This window comes from Rhamphochromis sp. 'chilingali', assembly GCF_963969265.1.
Source record: "Rhamphochromis sp. 'chilingali' genome assembly, chromosome: 2".
Lineage (NCBI taxonomy): Eukaryota > Metazoa > Chordata > Actinopteri > Cichliformes > Cichlidae > Rhamphochromis > Rhamphochromis sp. 'chilingali'.
In genome coordinates this window covers 12133214-12156624 of record NC_137930.1, presented here as the reverse complement: position 1 = coordinate 12156624, position 23411 = coordinate 12133214, and the positions used below count along the sequence as shown (strand labels likewise).

General features: G+C 41.2%; 1 protein-coding gene across 2 annotated transcripts in view; it reads left to right on the top strand.

Annotated features, from left to right (window-relative positions):
- Positions 1–14644, top strand: part of cnnm3 (cyclin and CBS domain divalent metal cation transport mediator 3) — a 34671-nt gene extending 20027 nt beyond the window's left edge. The window contains exons 8-11 of one of the 2 annotated variants that reach the window (XM_080872084.1): positions 2124–2220; positions 4004–4134; positions 5871–5997; positions 10109–14644. In XM_080872084.1, coding sequence (XP_080728210.1) covers positions 2124–2220; positions 4004–4134; positions 5871–5997; positions 10109–10167 — 414 coding nt within the window. In that variant the 3' untranslated portion in view covers positions 10168–14644. The other variant, XM_080872085.1, reaches the window with a different exon arrangement.
- The last annotated feature ends 8767 nt before the right edge of the window (positions 14645–23411 follow it).

Below are 23411 nucleotides of genomic sequence, written 5' to 3'. Positions count from 1 at the left end.
CTTTCACCAACACAAATCTTCCCTCTTTATCTTTATGTTCTCCAGTAAACTCAAAACCAACCTTGTTCGGTATCAGAATGGCCACTCCTCTTTTTTTGCCAGATCTATGTGAGGCATAATAGATATTTTTGAATCCCATTCTCTTCCACTTCTCATGTTCTTCCTTTGAGAGATGCGTTTCTTGTAGAAATGCAATATCAATTTTTTCCCTTTTTAGCTTTGAAACTATCTTACTCCTCTTAATGGGATTCTTTATACCATTTACATTCAAAGACAATACCTTATAATACCGCATATGTTCTATATATTTCCAACTTATTTTCCTGCACCAACATAACAATACTCCCAGCCCTCAGAACACATAATAAACACACATGAACAAAGACAGAACTTGTCTTAACCAAATAAACCAGGTCTTCCATAAGAGAGGTTTTTTCTCTCCTCTCAGTCTGGGGGAAATGCCACAGTGTGGGGCCCCTCTCGTTTCCTATTTTAAAAGAAAAAGGGAAACTAAAAAACAAAAACAAAAAACATGTGAGTCACCTGCATCGGACCCTCACCACTCTATGATCAAAGGGGTATCGACGTGCCATATTCCATCACGGCCAGGGGAGGAGGCCATCCAACCATATATCCCCCTGTATTGATCAGCAGCCCGGCGCACCTGTTGTTCCGTTGGTCTTATGTTCATCTTAACAGCGAAACGGGGCGGGCGGGGCGCAGGTGTTACTCCTCCGTACCTTCAGCTTTTCCCGTGCGCTCCCGCGTAGATCAGCTGTATTCCCGGTGCGTCGCGGCCCAACCACGCTCGTCGGTAGGATACTGCTGATCATCTCCGCCGTAATGCCTTTGGGCTTTCTTGTGGCCACCGGTCCCACCGTGTATCCGCGTCTTCTTAGATCCGCCGCAGCTTCCTCCGCGTTATTGTATAGGACCATTCCCGAGTCAAAATGAACCCGCATTTTAGCAAGCGGGGTCTGGAACCGGATGGCGTTTTCTTTAAGTACTTTTTTAACCGGGCCATACTCTTTTCTCTTCATTTGTATGTTTTCGGCATAGTCGTGATCAAAGAAAATCCGTTTCTCCTTTATATATACAGGCTTCTTCCATGCAGCGCGTAGGATTTGTTCTTTAATATTGAACTTTAAGAAGCGCACCACCGTTGATCGAGGGGGCGCCCCCGGCGGCGGCCGCACTCCCAGCGCCCGGTGAGCTCTCTCTATCCCTAGGTTCTTCTCGCTGCCCAAGTCCACACCGTCCCCCAACTCCGATATCATCATGCTTTCCACATACCTTAGCATGGAGGTGCCTTCTATGTTCTCAGGGATGCCATATATCCGTATGTTATTACGGCGTGAGCGCCCCTCCAAATCCGTAACCTTCTCTTGGAGCTGCCTCTGGCAGCAGCTGAACAATGGCGTCCCATTTCTCCTTCCCTACCATGTTTCTTTCCATTTCTTCCAGATGTTTCCCCACCTCCTCGATCCTGCTTGTGGCGGCGGTAACCTGTTGATTTATCTCGTGTGTTAACTCGCTCATTTGGGCTTTCATGTCCTCTTTCAAACTTGTTCTCACGAGCGATAGCTCCTTCTTCATCTCTGCCTTAAGGTCTTGCATGCCCTCCGCCACTACTTCACCCACCACTTGTCTGAGAGGGCCTAGCGCTGATGTTGCGGCCTCCGCCGCCATCTTCTCGCCCTCTTGCTCGGAGCGTGTTTCATATGTCTTACTCTCAAGTCGCGTTTCTAAGCTTCGGCCTGGGGCTCGTCCCTTCTTATTTTTATTTCCGCTCATTATTCTTAAAGGGAAAATCGCTTTTAATGAATTATATTCTTGAATTGCGGATTATTTTAGCTATCGATGCAGGAGCTCCTGTTTATGCTGCTACTCTCGCCACCATGACACCGGAAGTCCATGTGTGAATAATTTTAAGGACATTCTTGTGAGTTTATTGTATATGTTTTCTCTTGTTTCCAAAAACAATGGTAAATGGTAAATGGCCTGCATTTGTATAGCGCTTTTCTAGTCCCTAAGGACCCCAAAGCGCTTCACACTACATTCAGTCATTCACCCATTCACACACACATTCATTGTGTGCATGTTTCTTGTTTGCTCCTTGTCAGGGCCGCGTTGAAGTGGAGATTGGCAAAGAGGGGCTGAAATTTGAAAATGGAGCATTTACATACTATGGCGTGTCTGCTTTGACGCTGCCATCTTCAGGTGAGTTTACAAAACACAGAATTGCTTCACAATGCAGGGACAATTCACCCGAAGACTGATCATACAGATTTCTGGGCATTTAAATGCATCATCATGTTTGTTAAGATTGTGTATACTTCATGAATTAAAATTAAAAGCCATATTTAAAAAGTTAAGATTACAGTGTAGTTTTAACACTCAAAAATAAAACTATTTACAAATTTTATTAAATTGTTTTAAGTAAGATAAACAGGGCAATTTCACAGCATTCCTGTAGAATACTAAAACTATTACATATACAGTAATGTACTTTACATTATATTAATGCATTTCAAAGCGCGCGTGTCACTCCGAATGGCCTGGAAAATTGTGTATTAAGCACTGAGAATCCTGATAATTATTTAGAGATATTGTATTCAAGAGTTTCATTTCACCACTAGACTTCCAGCTGTAAGTAAGAATATGTCTTATTATTTTCATTATTTTTCTTGGTAAATAAAATCCACAAATCATCTCCACAATTTTAAAAGCCTGAAGTGACATCTTTCATGTCACATTTTTGTCTGACCCCTAAAACATTTTACAACCTACAGAAAATACTGCAAATAAAATCACACTGAGCTGCTGGAGCAGTTAAATGTTGTTTTTGCATACATAGTAGACAACAGATATTAATAAATCACGTTAGGGCTAGGTTTATATGCTAAGTCATAAAAAATAAGAAAACAAATTGAGCAGGATAAATTAAAATCAGCCAACATGTCCTGTTTTACATGCATGGAAGTTTTAAAGAAGTTCTTGGAGTTTATATTTATGCCTGGAATTTAACCCCATAGCATTCATTTTCATATCAGCTAGGTTATAAAAGACTTCATGCATATAATGGTCATTTTAGGTATTCCCTTTAGGTTTGACCACATAGTATTATAATTATAACAATGTTTCTGTTTTAATCTAGTAAATGACCTTATTGCTCATTTTAAATGATTTATATTTTTGTTTGATAAATGACCAAAATAATTGCCTAATTTTAAATAAAGGCTGATAAATTCTTAGTCCTTGAATAAGCCATAGACTTGTATGCTCAGTGACATTGTTCTTTCAGTTGAATCAGGACCTTCCAAATATGGGAAGAGATTTTGAGCAGGAGTGACTCAAAACATTAATGGAGCCAATATGTAACATTTACAGTATCTGTAGCATGTTAGTTAAATCCTAGTTGAAGACATTAGAAATAGCAATTTAAAGGCACCTAACAAAAATTATGTGAATTACAGTTTAAAGCTAAACTAGTTGGCTGTAAGTGGGACCAAATTTTGTTACCTTTTTATTATTTACCTCTCATTTTATTTATACCAAGATTAAAACCTTAACTGTGATTTAAGTACATTAAAATTACATTATTTAATGGTCACTAAACCACGTAAATTTCCAATCATAAGCTACTGTTTCAAGTTAGCAGTTTTCTCTTAATAATTCTCTCCATAGCAAGGTTTGAAGAAATTAGATTTAAACTTTATCATATAAACTTACATATTAGTTAATTGATTTTTTACACATTCTTCATAATAATTATAATACTTGTTCCAAGGGTTTGTCAGTCGCTTCAGTCACACCTCAAAATTTTATCTTCAAACCAGTTAAGCATACAATAAGCTAAAAGTAATGATTTCTACTAAATCATAAAGCTGTGTTTCAGTGTGTTTTCATAACAATGAGTTGGTGACAATAAGAAGACAAAAGAGCTCAAATTTGCAATGCTCCAGATAATGTGCAGGCTGTGTGTATGATTGTGCAATTTCAGTGCACCAGTCTCCGGTGTCAACTCAGCGTCACTCTCCCAGGGATCCTTTTGAGTCAGCAGAAGCCACAAGCCCGTCCAGCTATTGCCCCGACTACACCGTCCGAGCTCTCACGGACCTCCAGCTCATACGAGTTTGTATATGTGTCTTTTCTCTTGGAAAGTATTCATCCATAACAAAGACTATTCGTAAGCATTAAAAAGTTTTAATTTAATCTGTATTGGTTAGTAAAGCGTATCATAGACAATATAAAGAATATAACAGTTTGACAGAGCCTACAATAATACAGAGAAAACCCCAACAATCAGATAATCCCGATGAGCAAGCTTTTGGTGACAGTGGGAATCCAGCCCTAACTAAATCATGCATTCATTACTTCTATGCTCGACAGTGTTGGGCAAGTTACTTTGAAAAAGTAATTAATTATAGTTACTAGTTACTACTTCAAAAAAGTAACCGAGTTAGTAATTGAGTTACAAGATTATAAAAGTAATTAATTACTTGCAAAGTAACTATTGCGTTACTTTAAAAAAAAAAGTTTAACCCACTGGGGTCCAGGGTATAATTGGCCATTTTTAACTACTTTTGATTTCCCCTCTACAGTTCACCTAAAAACTATTTACTTGCCTTGTTTAGTATCATCCTTTTTAGCACAACCTCACATGTCTGAATTTACAGTTATGTTTTTATTTTGATATACTGTATTAACACAATTGATCTAAAATCAGACAAAACATAAAATCCGAGTAGAAAAAGTTATGTTTTACTGTAACAACCACAAACATGTTTATTGAATCATATTTCATAACTTTAAATGCAATTATAAATTGTCAATTTTAAAATCATATGCAAAAGTTTTGCAAACAACAAAGTTATTTGCAGCCGTTTACCTTTTACCCCCTTTTTTTAAATAACCATTTCAAACTATTTACAGAACAATCAGCTGTTCTGCATTCAATAAGATGCCACACAAATTATTTGTGCCACTCCAAAAAAATTATTTCTAAGGTGACTACTGTCTCCAGGTAGAACCTGGAGACAGCAGTCACCTCATTGTTCTGACACACAACACAATACTATCCACAACACCTAACTACACAAGACAACACATTAACTACAGACTCCAAATATGCTGAACGTCACAAATCACTCACATCTCAAAACTCGCTCTCTCTCTCTTTTTCTGAGAGTGCTTGCTAGCGCTGTCCTTAGACATTAAACGTGACAAAACTATTGAGGAAAAAACGCCACGAATTTATTGTTTATCATGACTCTGGTTTTACGTGGTCTATCAACACAATTTAAAAACTGGTATATATCACCTTGTTGGTTTGTCATCTTGAAGTGGTCATGTGATTGGCTTACCACGACTACTTTATTCTTCCTCAGTCAAACAGCAGCACTCAAGCGATTGTTTTGCCCCCTTAGCTACAGGTGTTGTGCCAAAAAGTGATCGTTGGGCAGAAAGTGATTGCCGTCCGCGCAGCTGCTAAAAGCTGTAGCGCCCAGATTACTTACAGTTACTTCCGTGCAACTGATAAAAGATGTGGTAAGCTGAAGACAGCATCTGTTTGTTGAAAAATAGTAAGGCGACCGCACCGCATTTTCTTGTTAGTAACGGTAACCGCGTTGTAACGATAGAAATGGTAATTAGTTAGATTACTCGCTACTGGAAAAAAGTAACGCCGTTAGTAACTCGGTTACTATTATCCCATTATCGGTTACTTGTAATGCCGTTATTCCCATCACTGATGCTTGACTACTGTAATTCATGATTATGAGGTTGTCCTAAAAACTCCCTAAAAACCTTTCATTTTATCCAAAACCCTGCAGCGACATTACTAACTTGTGTGTACGTGTGTTTTGCAGGTGACACGTCTACAGTATCTCAACGCTCTCATGGCGTCACGCGCTGGCCAGAGTCCAGATCCACCTGAGATCAAGATTTTGCCGAACAGTCAGACCAAGCTGCTCAATGACAGAAACACCACGCAAGGTAGCTTTGTTCAAAATGATGTCTGACTTGCCGGGTGTGCTGCCCCATCGACTACAAAGCTTTGTTTTCCAGACGCCTTTTGTAAACGTTTACAGGAATGTGCATTCCTTTTTGCCTTCAGCTGAACTAAATTAATTTTTTCTCTTTCTCTTTCTTTTCCCTCCTTGCGCGCCTCCATGTGTCCTCTCTCCTCTGGCCTGTCCAGAGTTCCCTGTAAACTTTTCATTCTTTGATACCATTGAGAACTACTGTTAACACTTTTGTTTTGTTGCATGAGGTAAATGAAATGCAGCCTGTCACTGACTGTGTCCATTTCTGGTTTCTGGAACCATCTCACTTCTCCCAGTTTTACTGTAGTTAGCTGAGTCTCTTTGAATCTGCATGGCTGTTCTACTGAATTGATGCCCTTCACAAAGCTAATGACAGGAATCTGGGTGTATATAAAAACATAGGCGACAAATGGTGATGAATTGTGTCCTCTGGCATCCAAAATGTAGGTCTACACTTTACAATAGAGAACTTAGGTGAAAACTGTTTGTTTTAACCTGATATATTTCCCAATAATGTGCCTTTATGGATAATGCCCACTGTGTCCTCTCAGTTCAATTAACTTCAATTCAATTTTATTTTATACTTTCAGTTCACAACGTCTGATGTACGTGAGTACTGTCAGGTAATGACTGTGATGTTAGAGAGCTTCAGTAATTCAGCAGTCCACTATAAGCAAAGCACTCAGTCATGGTGGGGAGGAACAGTATCCTTTTTAATAGGAAAAGACATGTGAGAACCAGGTTCTCCAGGTCAGTTAGGTTCTATGTAAGCGATTTCTTGATTCAACTGCTCAGTTAGCAATCCTGCCTAGGTGTTAAAGTGGAGCTTTCTAATTTGGCTAAACATGAAAGGCATGAGTTCTAGCACAGTACCATGTGGAACTCCACGACTGGTTAATGTGTGGAAGGAACACACCTTGTTTACATGAACAAATTGGATGAGATAAATATAACTCAGACTGCCACAGTGAACCATCTTCATTGTACAGATTCCAGAAAAAGAAGAATCGCTCAGAACGGATTATACTGACATCAAAAGCACCCTGCAGCTGCAGATTGCTGTTTCAAATCACAGCTCTAGAAATGGGGAATATATCAGAGTTAAATAAAGCAAAATTATTCTTTGAGAATAATATTAAACCCCTCCCCCCAAAAAGGCTTATATTTTCAAAAAAAAGGTTAAAAGGTACAATATATGTTAGACTGTAAATTTGAAACTGCATAAAATAAAAAGAAAAGAACTAAAAAGATCAATATTATGTGATAAATTAACAGCTCTAACCTCATGTCAATCCCATATTGTGTTTCAGAGATATCTCTCCTAATTGAGCATGTTAGCCAGCTAGCATTTGGATGTTTCCTTTGTGTCTTGGTGTGGAATAAAAACTCTGTGGAGCCTCCAATATGATCTCTGTCCAACATGAGAGGAACTTGTAGATCTGTCCAGAAACAGTACTGTGCAAATATTTCAGGCAGGTGTGAAAAAATGCTGTAAACAGAGAATTTAGAAAATTCTACACAAATAGGGATGCAGCTGCTTCAGGATAGCAATTCAATGCACCTTCAAAACAGCAGGTACACTAGGTACACTTGCACACAGTTTTTGAAGGAACTCTGCTAGTAGGTTGTTCCAAACATCTTGGAGAACTAACCACATATCTTCTCTGGATGTCTGTTTCCTCAGATCCTTCTGTCTCTTCATGTAATCCTAACACGCTTGATGATGTTGAGATGCTGAAGATGGTTCTTAATGACTTTGTCTGTATGTTTGGGGTCGTTGTCCTGCTGCAGAATAAATTTGGGGCCAATTATATGCCTACCTGATGGTATTGCATGATGGATAAGTATCTGACTGTGTTTTTCAGCACTAAGAACACCATTAATCCTTACCAAATCTCTAACTCCATTTGCAGAAATGCAGCCCTAAACCTTCAACCAACATCCATGATGCTTCACTGTTGCGTGCAGACAATAATTATTGTACCACTCTCCAGCCCTTTGACGAACAAGCTGCCTTCTGCTACAGCCAAATATTTAAAATTTTGACTCATAGGTCAAAAGTCTAGAGCATGTGCTGCCATTTTTCTGCACCCCATTTCCTATGTTTCCGTGCATAATTGAGTCGCTTGGCCTTGCAGCCAAAAAGCCATACCTCCAACTTGGAAACAACTCTTCCATGAAGACCACTTCTGGCCGGACCTGGGTGGGTATACCTGGGTCCCACTGGTTTATGTCAGTTCTGAGCTGAAGGCACTGCTGAACATCTTCCAATTTCGAAGAGTAATAAGCTTGATGTGTCTTTTATCTGCTGCACTGTTTCCTTGGCCAACTACTGAGTCTACAATCCTCAACGTTGCCCGTTTCTTTGTGCTTCTTCAAAAGAGCTTGAACAGCACATCTTGAAACCCCAGTTTGCTTTGAAATCTTTGTCTGGGAGAAACCTTGCTGGTGCAAGGTCTTGTGGTTCTGCTCAATATTGCCATGACATGAAACGGTCTTTCACAACCTCACCTTGGTAGCAGAGATTGGCTGTTCCATATAATAATTGCTGATGGTTTGAAGGCAAAAGGTGGTAATACCAAATATTGATTTGATTTAGATTTTTATTTTGTTCTCTCACTGTTTATTTTTATCAATTTACAAAATACAATCATTATTCATATTTCTGAAAGCATTCTTTACAGCATTTTTTTTCACACCTGGCTAAAACTTTTGCAGAGTACTGTGTTTTTCTTTTAAACAGTCATGGTTCTGACTTCTCTGTGAGCCATGTAAAAACAAAACACATGGGCAGTAAATGAAACTGAGGTGACATGGCCACGTTGATTGGCATTACTGATGTCGTTGGCTGATATATTTAATGTATTATCACATCAGTTTTGTGATGGCTTAAGAAGTCTGTGTACCCCTGGCACAAGGATGGAAAAATAATCACCTGGGGAAAAAAAACCAAATATCATTAGCAGCTATTGATCATTGGTATTGCTATTGTAAAATTGGTATCTAACGCACAGTCGCTGGAGACTACAGCATGACCAAAATTATTTTTGCAGCCTTGTGTAATTAACTAGAAATTTCATTGCTTTTGAAATGGTTGCTTTAACAATGGGGACCAGGTGTGTAGCCACTCGCAGTCAGTTACCATCTTCAGAGCGACTTTGGTGCCCCAAAATGGTGATAAAGCAACAACAGAGACTCGACAACTCGACCTTGTAAACTTGATAACAGATTGTTGGACAACAATTTCAAATCTTTTACCATCATACATACACAGAATTAACTCATTACATTTATAGACTGGTCACAATCTCATAGATCTTAAACTGAAGTTCAAAAACTTCTGCACAAATAGGGATGCAGCTGCTGCAGGACAGCCATTTAATGCAGTTACCTGGTAACCACTGATTTGCTTATTGCTTCATTTGTTTTTGGTTTCCATCCTGTTTTTGCTCCAGTGTGACTGAGTCATCCGTGAAACCGTGACCACAGTCATTTAAAGTTTTTATTAGAAAGGAGGCAAAACATAACAACGGGAGAAAATGTGTTAGTCTATTATTAGCAAAAATTAATTTCAAACTTAACGGAGACCCGTCATATACCTATTGGAGGACTTGTTACATCACCATAAGTGTACTAAAAAAGACAAAAGATGGCACTAAAGTGATGACAAAGTCTGTGCTCCTGAGAAAAGCTGTACTTGAAAATATTTTTGAGTTGAATGTCATCATTTTGGCCCATGATATATCTCCAAAATGAATACAGCATACAAACTATTGTTAGTTATTTTATGTAAAATATAATACAGAGGGAAAGCGTGAGTGTATTTATAGACAAAGAACAACTCTTTCCTAATCACTGGCTTTTCTTCATCAATCGTGCTATCTTTCATGTCTTGAGGCAGACTATTGTTTCCTATTTTTATTCCCCTGCCATCATCTTTTAATCCCCTCTTCATATTACTGTAACACCCCACCCACCCCCACCTTAAACCCCCTGAGTGGGTTTACATAAGTGTGATGATGTGACCCCTTACTCATCCTAGCTCTCCTGTCATTGGTCAGATTCCACAGGTGGCACCAGAGCCCAGAAGAGCTCCCCAGAAGATGAGGCTCACGGGTAGTGCAGTTTCTGTCAGCCTGTTGTTTGGGGGGGAAGCCCTCCTCCAACCAAGTAGAGATTGGTTTTGTTTTTTTATATCATTGTTTGTAATTATTGATAAATCATCTATGGCTGGAACCTAGTTATTGGACAAGACTGGAGTGGAAGTGCTTTTTGTCTTTTATGTACATCTACTGTTCACACTGTTCATTTCCACCCACATTCCTTTATGTGCTTACTATTGGAATTATTATTTTATGCAATTTTTAATAACTTTGGACTATGTGTGTGCATGTTTATGTATATACAAATAAAAATGTGGTATAGCAGGAAAAAGTATATGGATCCTTTGGAATGACCTTGTTTCTATTGGGATTCATTATAAAGTGTCATCTGATCATCTTCTTTGCCAGAAGCGCAATGTGCTTCAATCAGCAATACAAAACTGTGTGTCTGAAAGAAGAGCTTCCTGTAGCTGCAGGTCAAACTTGCACTGAATTATGGAAAACTCTTTCCCTGCATTTTTTTTGTTGTTGTTATTTTAAAAACTGGGCTGATACAAAATGCAAATATCTCCAAAGGGTTCCATTGCTGTTTCTTGCCCTTGAGTATACATTTTAATCTGGTGGTGCCTTACTTCCAGATTGAGCCTTCTGTAAACTTGTTTTGCCATTCCTTACTTGCGTGTGTGTGTGTGTGCGTGCGTGCGTGCGTGCGTGCGTCCCTTTGAGACATTAAAAACACTCGATAGTGGGTTCTAAGCAGATTTGCACCTTACATTTGTGCACTGTGGAAGATGTTAAACTATTTGGTGAGATGCGAGGTACGTCCGAATTTTTTCAATTCATTTAACATTGATGCCATACTGTGTGTGTGTGTGTGTGTGTGTGTGTGTGTGTGTGTGTGTGTGTGTGTGTGTGTGTGTGTGCGCGCGTCTTTGATCTTTCAGTCGCTCATGGATGGTTTTCTAGGGTCTGGTTCTACTACCATAGACCTTGGATCTGTAGCAAAGATTTCTTGAAGCTTGACTGATTTTTCACAAATTCTGGATATAATGTTTTGTCAGGGTAGAAAACATGGCTAAAACAGCACCGGCCTTTTGAAAGAATTCTAGAAACATTTTGTTCAGTATAGGGGTTAACAGTGTAGACCTGTAGAGCTCAGGTGCTGTTGATTGTTACTATATACATAGAAGTGACTGACCTTTCTGCTAGTTTATCCCGTTGTTCTCTTTTTTTCCCCCCCAAACTGGCAAGTCAAATTGAAACATGCCTTACTGTGAGACAAAATACAGTGTGGTTTCTCCAAAAAAAAAAAAGAATATAAGGACAGAACTATAATTCAATATGAAACTGAGGATGAAAAGATGCAAAAGGATTTCCAAATTGACGTCACAAGCTGATAAACTGTTATTTGACATATCTTTTATTACTTCACATCACACATTCACCATAAAGACTCTGACATGATGGAATGGAGATTTGATAGTCTAAGAGAGGGAATTTTATTTGGCACCCCACAGTTAGACATCTTACAGTGTTACTGTTTAAAGGGACCTTAACACAAGACTAAACACCTGTTAGTGTTAATAATGTTTGAGACCTTTGTCGACATCAAGATTAGAGTGCACTGATTTCTATAGCCTTTCTGCTGTGATTGGTTATTATGCCTTCAGGCATGTGTGATTGAGTATGTGTGATAAATTCAGAGAAAAGGACTATAGAAATTCAACCAATATAGAGGTCCTTGCATGACGTCTAGCAAAAGGCCAACAGCACACCTAACAGGGGTTCTTTTTTCCCGACAAATTCTGATTGGTCGAAGAATTGGCTTTTACAGAAAGACTGCCACTACAGACTTTACCATAAAGGGGAAGAAATCCAGAAAGTATCAAAGCTAAAAAAAAATACTAATGAGATGCATAGACATTTATATGAACAAATTATATATATCCAAATATAGACAATTTTGAGGTTTTTTTTTTAGGTTGTTATTTTTTCCCCACTCAGTCTCTAAACAAAACTCCAGACTCGTGGTTTGTACTTGTACTTTGACTTTTGGTACTTTGTACTTCTGCTCCAAACTTTAGGTTGCAGCTTTTTAAGTCTCACCTACTTAGCTGCTATTACCAGGCCAAGGAGGTGAGACTATGTTGTTATCTTTTGCATCTCTGCAGGCTTAATTCAGAAACATTGAGTACTGAAAGAGCTAGAGATTTTTGTTGAATTCTTTTTAAAGATTGGTGTAACTTATGTGACCATACAATGCCTTTAGATAAACAAAAACATCCATCATGTCTAAAAGGACCTGTGGAAACACCAGTTGGAACAATAGACCGTATAGATGATATGGAATTGAGACAGATCACATTACTACCTTGTCAATCACTCTAACATTTTGACTCTAATGGAGACCGTAATTTCTTTTTATAGGACTTGAAACCATAAAAGGAGACCATAAAGTCATCAGGAAAAGCAAGATTTAATATAAAGTTGTGCAATCAGATCTGTGACACAGAAATGGGACATGTTTCTATTGTTGCTGTTCCTAGTGTTCCTTAAGTAAGTTCTAATATACATGCTGTGATGCTTCTACGAGTAGGTCTGCTTTTCATAAGTCTTAAGTTTACATGACTTATGAAAAGCAGACCTACTTAAACTTAAGAGCATACAGTAAGCAGCACAGCACAGAGCACTGTGGTTAAGTAGAGGGTCTGCTCCCTGCACTGTTCCCAGTGTGTCGTCTAATCCTTGCAACTGGAAATCAGATTGGCACTGAAAGGGTGAATGTGGTGAAATGTTGTTTCTAATATTGTTTAACTGCAGTTGCCCTGTAGTTAAACAAGATTAGATTGAACAAATCCCAAGCATTTGTTTGTGCTTCAGAAGCACCTTTAAGAACCTTATTTCCCACCTCTTTGAATTATGATGGCATTCCTGTGTGTGTGTGTGTGTGTGTCCCCGTATGAGTTCAACGCAGTATGTCACCTGTAGACCATGAAAAACATCCAGTCTGCACTGTAGTATTCATTATCCAGTATGCTGACAGTCTAAAATACATTTGAAATGTCTGTCAGTCATTGTTGCATGTGTGTAAACATGTGAGAAAGGTCAGAAGTGGCTTCTAAATAATCCCTGTGTTGATGATAAAATATTAATGATAACAAGGAAGGACAGGAAGAGTCAGTCTTATAATGGAAAGCTTTCACTGCATAATTAAATAAATGGAACTAGATGAAACAAAGCAGTGGGATATAAAACAACATCTTATTCTTCATTGTAGGACCTATTATCTCATTCATAGAGGAAATTAACTCAAAGGGAGCAAATACAGTTTTGTGAGGTGATGGAAAGTGAATTGGCAATGGCCAAACTTATGAGGTGAATTGTCAGAAAATCAAAATGAATCAGTGAAAGCACAAACGGGTACAGGTTCATCTTATGTTTATATGACAATCACAGTTGAGATGAAAGAGTTCCAAAAAGGCCCAGCAATCTTTAGTTTGGGAATGGCTGCTATATTGTATAAGGTAGATTTTGAAATCTAAATCTAACCCTTAAAGGATAATTCTAGTTAATTTCAACCTAGCTTACATCCCAGTAATTTGGCTCAATGGCTCATGCTAACTTTACCTTGTCAACTCCATTGTAGAGGTGGCAGTGTGAGAAGTTGCACAAGAAGTCAGCAAAGTTGTTTCTTTACATTGTGTTGATGACTATAACCGATTTTTAGAAACTGTTTTAAATTACAGACATTTAACTCATTTTAAATGTCTCCTTTCAATTTTTCAGATGCACGGGTGCCAACTTAACCTGAGAATTCATGGCCCATTAAGCCATTTCAATAGGAAACACACCATGTTAATCATTACTTAATCATTACATAATCAACCTAGTGTATTTCCCACATTGGTGTGCAGGGTTGCTTAGGAGTCGGCGCTGTCAGCTGTGACACAGTGTGTTTCTTTGTGTTTCAGATCCATGTATGTTAGATTCAGTCTGTGCACATGTATGCGTTATTATTCAAGTGTATTGCCATATTCCAGCAGAATCCCAGATTCCCTGATAATGGGATTGTGAGTAAATATTTTTTTCAGCAGTTTGCTCATTTTTTGTTCTAAAAAAGTTGATTTCTATCAAAAGATTGAATGTAAAAAGATAATCCTGATTTTGTGCGACTTGGGCAGTTTGCTGATGTTAAGAATGATGTATTACTAAATGACTACTTGGAGTATAAATCTAGGAAATATTTTATAGGTAATCAGTCTTAGTTTCCAGGTACAATACTGTTACCAGACGAGTTATTGAGAATTAAATAGTTCTCGCTCTCTCTCGCTCGCTCGCTCACTCTGTTACATTTGTATAGAACTTCTAAAGTTATTTTTGATGGTTTGTTTTTTCTGGAATGCTGCCAGTATTGGGTATATTGGGACTCCATTGAATTTAACACTTTCAATAATTTCTTAAGAAATAAAGTCAATCCTGTTCTGAACATGTTAATTATGATTGCTTTTTCTTTTCATACGCAGCATATGACATGACGTGAGATCGCTGACATGAGGTTTTTATACGGACATAGTGCGAATAAAGATCAAATAAAGCAGTTTGCTTGAAACAACAACTTGGAACCTGAACACAACATTCCCCCAACATTTTCAGTTTCTAGTGTGGTGTTGTCAACACCAGCCTAAACATGCCTGACGGTGTTCTCTGGATGAATCCCGTACTCTACCTGAATCTTGGCCAGAGCTCAGTGTTTTACTGTAGTTAAACAGAAGATGGCAGCATCTGTGTTGTAATGAGCGGAATTTTAGCAAGAGACAAGTGTATCAATCTGTCAGAAATATATGCAGACACCAGTATATGTTAGGGCAGCTAAAGGAAGCAGAATTGGATAAGCAGAAGACGAATGGAGGGAGGGAGCTGTGTAATGAGATGCATGCAGGTGATAAGAATCAAAGACATTGAGGCAAGTAAAACTGAAGGCAAGATACTGGAGACAGGTATCTACTAAAATAAAATAGGAAGCGAGAAGCAATAGCTAAACAGGAAATGAGACAAGAATTTAAGGGGAATTGACAGATGAGAAAGGGCCAAGAAACTGAGGGAACAAACTAAACTGAAACATAATTCGTGAAAGGAAATATATTAAGTTGAAAAGATAAACACAAAGAAAACTAAGAATTAAACATATTATTCAGTAAGCAAGACATGAGAGCACAAAACCTCAAAATGCTGGGTCAAAGACCTCTGATCATCACACTCCTTTCTGGCTGAAAAATGTAAAATATTATTATTACTTATTATTGTTAATACTTATCCAATTTTTATATATTTAGCATATATATATATATATATATATATTTAGCATATATATATATATATATATATATATATATATATATACTGTACATACATACAGGGAGTGCAGAATTATTAGGCAAGTTGTATGTTTGAGGAATAATTTTATTATTGAACAACAACCATGTTCTCAATGAACCCAAAAAACTCATTAATATCAAAGCTGAATGTTTTTGGAAGTAGTTTTTAGTTTGTTTTTAGTTTTAGCTATTTTAGGGGGATATCTGTGTGTGCAGGTGACTATTACTGTGCATAATTATTAGGCAACGTAACAAAAAACAAATATATACCCATTTCAATTATTTATTTTTACCAGTGAAACCAATATAACATCTCCACATTCACAAATATACATTTCTGACATTCAAAAGCAAAACAAAAAACAAATCAGCGACCAATATAGCCACCTTTCTTTGCAAGGACACTCAAAAGCCTGCCATCCATGGATTCTGTCAGTGTTTTGATCTGTTCACCATCAACATTGCGTGCAGCAGCAACCACAGCCTCCCAGACACTGTTCAGAGAGGGGTACTGTTTTCCATCCATCCACCCATCCATCGTCATCCGCTTTGTCCGGGGTCGGGTCGCGGGGGCAGCAGCCTAAGCAAAGAGGCCCAGACCTCCCTCTCCCCAGCCACCTCCTCCAGCTTGTCCGGGGGAATACCAAGGCGTTCCCAGGCCAGCCGAGAGATATAATCTCTCCAGCGTGTCCTGGGTCTGCCCCGGGGCCTCCTCCCGGTGGGACATGCCTGGAACACCTCACCCAGGAGGCGCCCAGGGGGCATCCTTGTCAGATGCCCGAACCACCTCAGCTGGCTCCTTTCGATGTGGAGCAGCAGCTGCTCTACTCTGAGCCCCTCCCGGATGGCCGAACTTCTCACCCTATCTCTAAGGGAGAGGCCAGCCACCCTTCGGAGGAAGCTAATTTCTGCCGCTTGTATCCGCGATCTCGTTCTTTCGGTCACTACCCACAGCTCGTGGCCATAGGTGAGGGTAGGGACGTAAATTGAGAGCTTCGCTTTTACACTCAGCTCCCTCTTCACCACGACGGACCGGTGCAACGTCCGCATTACTGCAGCTGCAGCCCCAATCCGTCTGTCGATCTCCGGCTCCCTTCTCCCATCACTCGCGAACAAGACCCCGAGATACTTGAACTCCTCCACTTGGGGCAGGAACTCATCCCCGACCCGGAGTGGGCACTCCACCCTTTTCCGGCTGAGAACCATGGCCTCGGATTTGGAGGTGCTGATCCTCATTCCCGCTGCTTCACACTCGGCTGCGAACCGTTCCAGTGCGAGCTGGAGGCCTTCACCCGATGAAGCCAACAGAACCACATCATCTGCAAAAATCAGAGATGAGATTCTGAGGCCACCAAAGCGAAAGCCCTCCGCCACTTGGCTGCGCCTAGAAATCCTGTCCATAAAAATTATGAACAGAACCGGAGACAAAGGGCAGCCCTGGCGAAGCCCATCACCCACCGGGAACGAGTCCGACTTATTGCCGGCAATGCGAACCAAGCTCTTGCAACGGTTGTATAGGGATCGAATGGCCCGTAGCAATGGGCCAGACACCCCATATTCCCGCAACACCTCCCACAGGACACCCCGAGGGACACGGTCGAATGCCTTCTCCAAGTCCACAAAACACATGTAGACTGGTTGGGCAAACTCCCATGCACCCTCAAGTATCCTGGAGAGGATAAAGAGCTGGTCCAGTGTTCCGCGACCAGGACGAAAACCGCATTGTTCCTCCTGTAGCCGAGGTTCGACTAACGGACGAACTCTCCTTTCCAGCACCCTGGCATAGACTTTCCCAGGGAGGCTGAGGAGTGTGATCCCCCTGTAGTTGGAACACACCCTCCGGTCCCCTTTCTTAAAGATGGGGACCACCACCCCGGTCTGCCAGTCCACAGGTACTGCCCCTGATCTCCACGCAACATTGCAGAGGCGTGTCAACCAGGACAGCCCTACAACGTCCAGAGCCTTCAGGAACTCGGGGCGGACCTCATCAACACCAGGGGCTCTGCCACCAAGGAGTTGTTTAACTGCCTCAGTGACCTCGCCCCCGGAAATTGGCGGGCCATTCCCCTCATCCCCAGACTCTGCTTCCTCCTCGGAAGACGTGTCAGTGGGATTAAGGAGGTCCTCGAAGTATTCCTTCCACCGCCTGACAATTTTCTCAGTCGACGTCAGCAGCGCTCCGCCAGCACTATACACAGTGCAGGTAGAGCACCGCTTTCCCCTCCTGAGACGTCTGACGGTTTGCCAGAATCTCTTCGAGGCAGTCCGAAAGTCTTTTTCCATGGCCTCTCCGAACTCCTCCCACACCCGAGTTTTTGCTTCAGCCACTGCCCGAGCCGCATTCCGCTTGGCCTGTCGATACCTGTCGGCTGCCTCCGGAGTCCCACAGGCTAACCAAGCCCGATAGGACTCCTTCTTCAGCCTGGTGGCTCCCTTCACCTCTGGTGTCCACCATTTGGTTCGGGGATTACCACCACGGCAGGCACCCACCACCTTGCGGCCGCAGCTCAATGCAGCAGCTTCGGCAATGGAGACGCTGAACATGGTCCATTCGGACTCAATGTCCCCGGTCTCCCTCAGAATGCTGTTGAAGCTCTGCCGGAGGTGTGCGTTGAAGATCTCGCGGACTGGGGCCTCTGCTAGACGTTCCCAGCACACCCTCACTACGCGTTTAGGTGCACCAGGTCTGTCCAGCGTCCTCCCCCGCCACCTGATCCAACTCACCACCAGGTGGTGATCAGTTGACAGCTCAGCCCCTCTCTTTACCCGAGTGTCCAGAACATATGGTCGCAGGTCTGCTGATACGATTACAAAATCGATCATCGACCTACGGCCTAGAGCGTCCTGGTGCCACGTGCACTTATGGACACTCTTATGTTCGAACAGGGTGTTCGTTATGGCCAAACTGTGGTTAGCACAGAAGTCCAATAACAGAGCACCGCTCGGGTTCAGATCAGGGAGGCCGTTCCTCCCAATCACGCCCCTCCAGGTCTCGCTGTCGTTACCCACGTGAGCATTGAAGTCTCCCAGCAGGACAACAGAGTCTCCAGGTGGAGCACCCTCCAGCACCCCCCCCCAGGGACTCTAAGAAGGCTGGGTACTCTGAACTGCCACTCGGCGCATAAGCGCAGATGACAGTCAGGACCCGTTCCCCGACCCTAAGGCGCAGGGAACAAACCCTCTCGTCCACCGGGAAAAACCCCAACGTACCGGCAGCAAGCCGAGGGGATATTAGGATACCCACCCCAGCCCGCCGCCTCTCACCAGGGGCAACTCTGTTTTCCCTCCTTGTAAATCTCACATTTGATGATGGACCACAGGTTCTCAATGGGGTTCAGATCAGGTGAACAAGGAGGCCATGTCATTAGTATTTCTTCTTTTATACCCTTTCTTGCCAGCCACGCTGTGGAGTACTTGGACGCGTGTGATGGAGCATTGTCCTGCATGAAAATCATGTTTTTCTTGAAGGATGCAGACTTCTTCCTGTACCACTGCTTGAAGAAGGTGTCTTCCAGAAACTGGCAGTAGGACTGGGAGTTGAGCTTGACTCCATCCTCAACCCGAAAAGGCCCCACTCATTTCATCAGTCCATAAAACCTTAGAAAAACCAGTCTTGAGATATTTCTTGGCCCAGTCTTGACGTTTCAGCTTGTGTGTCTTGTTCAGTGGTGGTCGTCTTTCAGCCTTTCTTACCTTGGCCATGTCTCTGAGTATTGCACACCTTGTGCTTTTGGGCACTCCAGTGATGTTGCAGCTCTGAAATATGGCCAAACTGGTGGCAAGTGGCATCTTGGCAGCTGCACGCTTGACTTTTCTCAGTTCATGGGCAGTTATTTTGTGCCTTGGTTTTTCCACACGCTTCTTGCGACCCTGTTGACTATTTTGAATGAAACGCTTGATTGTTCGATGATCACGCTTCAGAAGCTTTGCAATTTTGAGACTGCTGCATCCCTCTGCAGGATATCTCACTATTTTTGACTTTTCCGTTCCTGTCAAGTCCTTCTTTTGACCTATTTTGCCAAAGGAAAGGACGTTGCCTAATAATTATGCACACCTGATATAGGGTGTTGATGTCATTAGACCACACCCCTTCTCATTACAGAGATGCACATCACCTAATATGCTTAATTGGTAGTAGGCTTTCGAGCCTATACAGCTTGGAGTAAGACAACATGCATGAAGAGGATGATGTGGAAAAAATACTCATTTGCCTAATAATTCTACCGCCTACTGGCGTTGACCAGAGGGGCCGATGGCGCGATATGGCAGCCTCGCTTCTGTCAGTCTGCCCCAGGGCAGCTGTGGCTACAACCGTAGCTTGCCTCCACCAGTGTGTGAATGCGAAAGTGAATGAATAGTGGCATTGTAAAGCGCTATATAAATCCGACACACACATACATATATATATATATATATATATATATATATATATATATATATATATATATATATATATATATGTGTGTGTGTATACATATATGTATACATAAAAATAGGGTTGCCAACTCCCTGAAAAATAAATAAGGGACACCTCGTGGCCAGGGCCGGGCAACCCAGTTGTCTTCACCCTTCCCAGTGTGGTGAATTTTCTAGCTCTTTTTTTGTTTGTGAAATTATTATTTTTTTTAACCATTTGACTTGAAGTTGATTTAAGTAGATGCATATTCTATTCTTTGTGATATGAACACATGTGAAACAAGTGATCATTTAGCCATTTATTTTCGATGTGTAAAAATAACTCAGTTTGGTGGTGGCTATGGCGGGGCTTCCACAGAGGCCAGCAGGTGGATGAGGTGAGGGGAGGCAGGAGGAGAGCCCCGAGGCAGCCACCAGTCAGAGTGTCAGGTGAACTGAACTTCAGGTAAGAAGTTATGACCTGCAGTCTATCTGGGTCAGATATAAACTAAGTTTAGGTGTAGTTTATTTTCGTTGTGCTGACTTTTTACCGTCAGTTGCAATAACTCGTACTGCGTTCTAGCCAGCTTGATGGAGTTTTTAGGTGGGTGGGTTCTATGATGTTACTGATAGTGAACTTTATTTTATTCATAAGGTTAGTTAGTAGAGTTGCCAGCGGCTCCTTAAAAAAATGGAATGGTCCCTCATTAAGAGAAAATATTACACGTTTCGTATTGAGCTGAGAAGAGACGCAGTTTGTCCCGAACTTTAGCTAGAATGGAAAAGGACACAAAGCTGAAGTTATTCTGTCGTTACGCTGCACAGCTGCCTCTTCTTCTCTCATTCTCTCCCCCTGCCTCTCCTGTTGCTACTTCAATCATGAAACTGATCAATGATCAGCTGATCGGCTTTTCTCTCTCATTTATTTATTGCCCACTTTGCGCCAGAAAGAGGAAACCAGCAGATGTCGCGCTAAACAACAGCAGCACGTTTAAGCTTGATCAGCTGTTGTCAGAATTTATTTAATATTAATTTCTAGTATCAGCTGATGTTTGCTGGAGCCACAGCTGTAAAACTGCTGGTCATGATGTCGGTTTGTATATGTGGTGAGAGGGAAACATGAAGATGAAACCAGGAGATGTCCTTACTGAATCATTAGAGCTGAACAGGTGATGGAGAAACAGGTTTACCTTTTAGGTGACATGAATGAGTTGAAGGGAAGTCATGAACTGTTTCTGAGAGACAAATAACACCAGGATCCTTTTCTAAGCAGCTGACAGCTGGTAACTGTGCAGGTGTGGATCTAGGAAATTTTTGCCAGGGGGCCAGGTAGGGCATTAACAGGGAAAGGGGGCACAAAGAAATACTTTTCTTTCTTATTCTCATTTAAAATATCTAGCTTTTATTAAATAATTATCTAAATCTTACAACCAAAGGTTTTATCTGACGTAAAATGTATAGAAATCATACATATACCAACAAGACAGTGTACATCACTGTCACAACAGCATTTGTTTTCATTCAAAGGCTTTATGGCTTTAATACCTGGTGGGCCGGTCTCTAGTCAAAATGCCCGATTTTCTGTCCCGGTCCAGCCCTGCAGGTTAATACTGGCAGTGTCACCATGCCAGCTGACTGTATTTCATCATCAGCCAGTGTTGTTCTTTATCAATATTACCAAAGAAGTGTATGTGTATATATATATATATATATATATATATATATATATATGTGTGCCTGGAACGGTGACCCTGCAATCGGCAGTAAAGTCAAAACCTGGTCACCTGTACTAAACTGCTGCTCTTCAGAATGCCGGTCATAAAAATACTTCATCTTGATTAATGAAAACATTCTTGGCAAATGCTTTCGCTTTTCAAGGTTCTGTTTGGCCAACTGACCTGCCACATACAGTCTGTGCCGAAAACCATTAACATAATCTATCAAGTTCACCTGACAACCACTTATCGCACAGCACTGTCAACGGTCCCCGAACTTTGTGGCCAAAGACCAAGTCATTTGGGCTAAACCCAGTACTCTCCTGGCACACTTCACGCGCTGCCAACAGAAGCCACGGTAAACCTTCCTCCCAGTCACTCCTCATTTCGGTGCAATAGGCACGTAACAAGGACTTCAGTGTTTGGTGGAAGCGCTCTAAAGCACCTTGGCTCTGTGGATGATAAGGAGAGGCTTTATTATGCACAATATTCAACAGCTTAAGAACTTGTGCAAATAGATGTGACGAAAAGTTTGATCCCTGGTCACTCTGAATAATCTTCGGTATGCCAAATACAGAAATAAACTGTGTCAAAGCCTTCACCACAGACTTAGCTGTGATGGTACGCAACGGATATGCAGCAGGATAACGCGTAACCTGGCACATTACAGTTAACAGATACTCCGAACCAGATTTTGATCGAGGAAGAGGGCCCACACAGTCAATGATCAAATGTTCAAATGGGTTACTCACAGCAGGGATGGGACAAAGTGGAACAGGTTTAATAGACTGATTTGGCTTACCTACAATTTGGCAAGTATGGCAGGTCTTAATGTAAGCTGAAACATCACGCTTAAGACGTGGCCAAAAGAAGTAGCGCAAGATGTAATTATAAGTCTTCGTCACACCCAAATGTCCAGATTTGTCATGAGAACACTTCAACACCTCGTCACGGTATTTAGTTGGAACCACAATCTGGACAACTGGACTCCCAACACAGTCCAACCCTTGTGGAATCCACCTACGGACTAGTACCTCCTTCTGCAGAAAATAACCAGAGGCCGCACTTCTAGCGTCATCACTAGGTTGCACTTTGTGAAACAGCTCAGTCAGTGAAGCATCAGCACGCTGTGCCTGAATTAACTCTTGCTGGGAAACTGACAAATGTTCAGGAACAATCAAGTCTGGTTCAACCTGACACTCTTCTGCTTGAGTTACAGGCTCTGCATCCCTTTTAGCTGCAGCCCTCGTAACAGCACAAGCTGCAAAGTCAGAAAAACCCTGTTCACACTCATGGGACTCATTCAGAACTCTAGATTTAACAGGTAAAGAATTGTTGTGGGCAGTCTGAGGTACACCTGTGCACTACTCATGATGTCAGATCAGCATCCTGATGTGGCACACCTGTGAGGTGGGATGGATTATCTCAATATAGCAGATGTGCCCACTACCACACATTTGGACTGATTTGTGACCACTGTTTGGGAGGGATGGTTATATTGTGTATCTGGAATGAATTTTAGGTCTCTACGTCCATCCCATGGGGAATGGGAGCAGTAACAAAGGTGTTGCGTTTATATTTTTGTTGAGTGTATATATGTGTGTGTATATATATATGTGTGTGTGTGTGTGTGTGTGTGTGTGTATATATATATATATATATATATATATATATATATATATATATATATATATATATATATATATATATATATATGTGTGTGTGTATATATATATATATATATATATATATATATATATATATATATATATATAT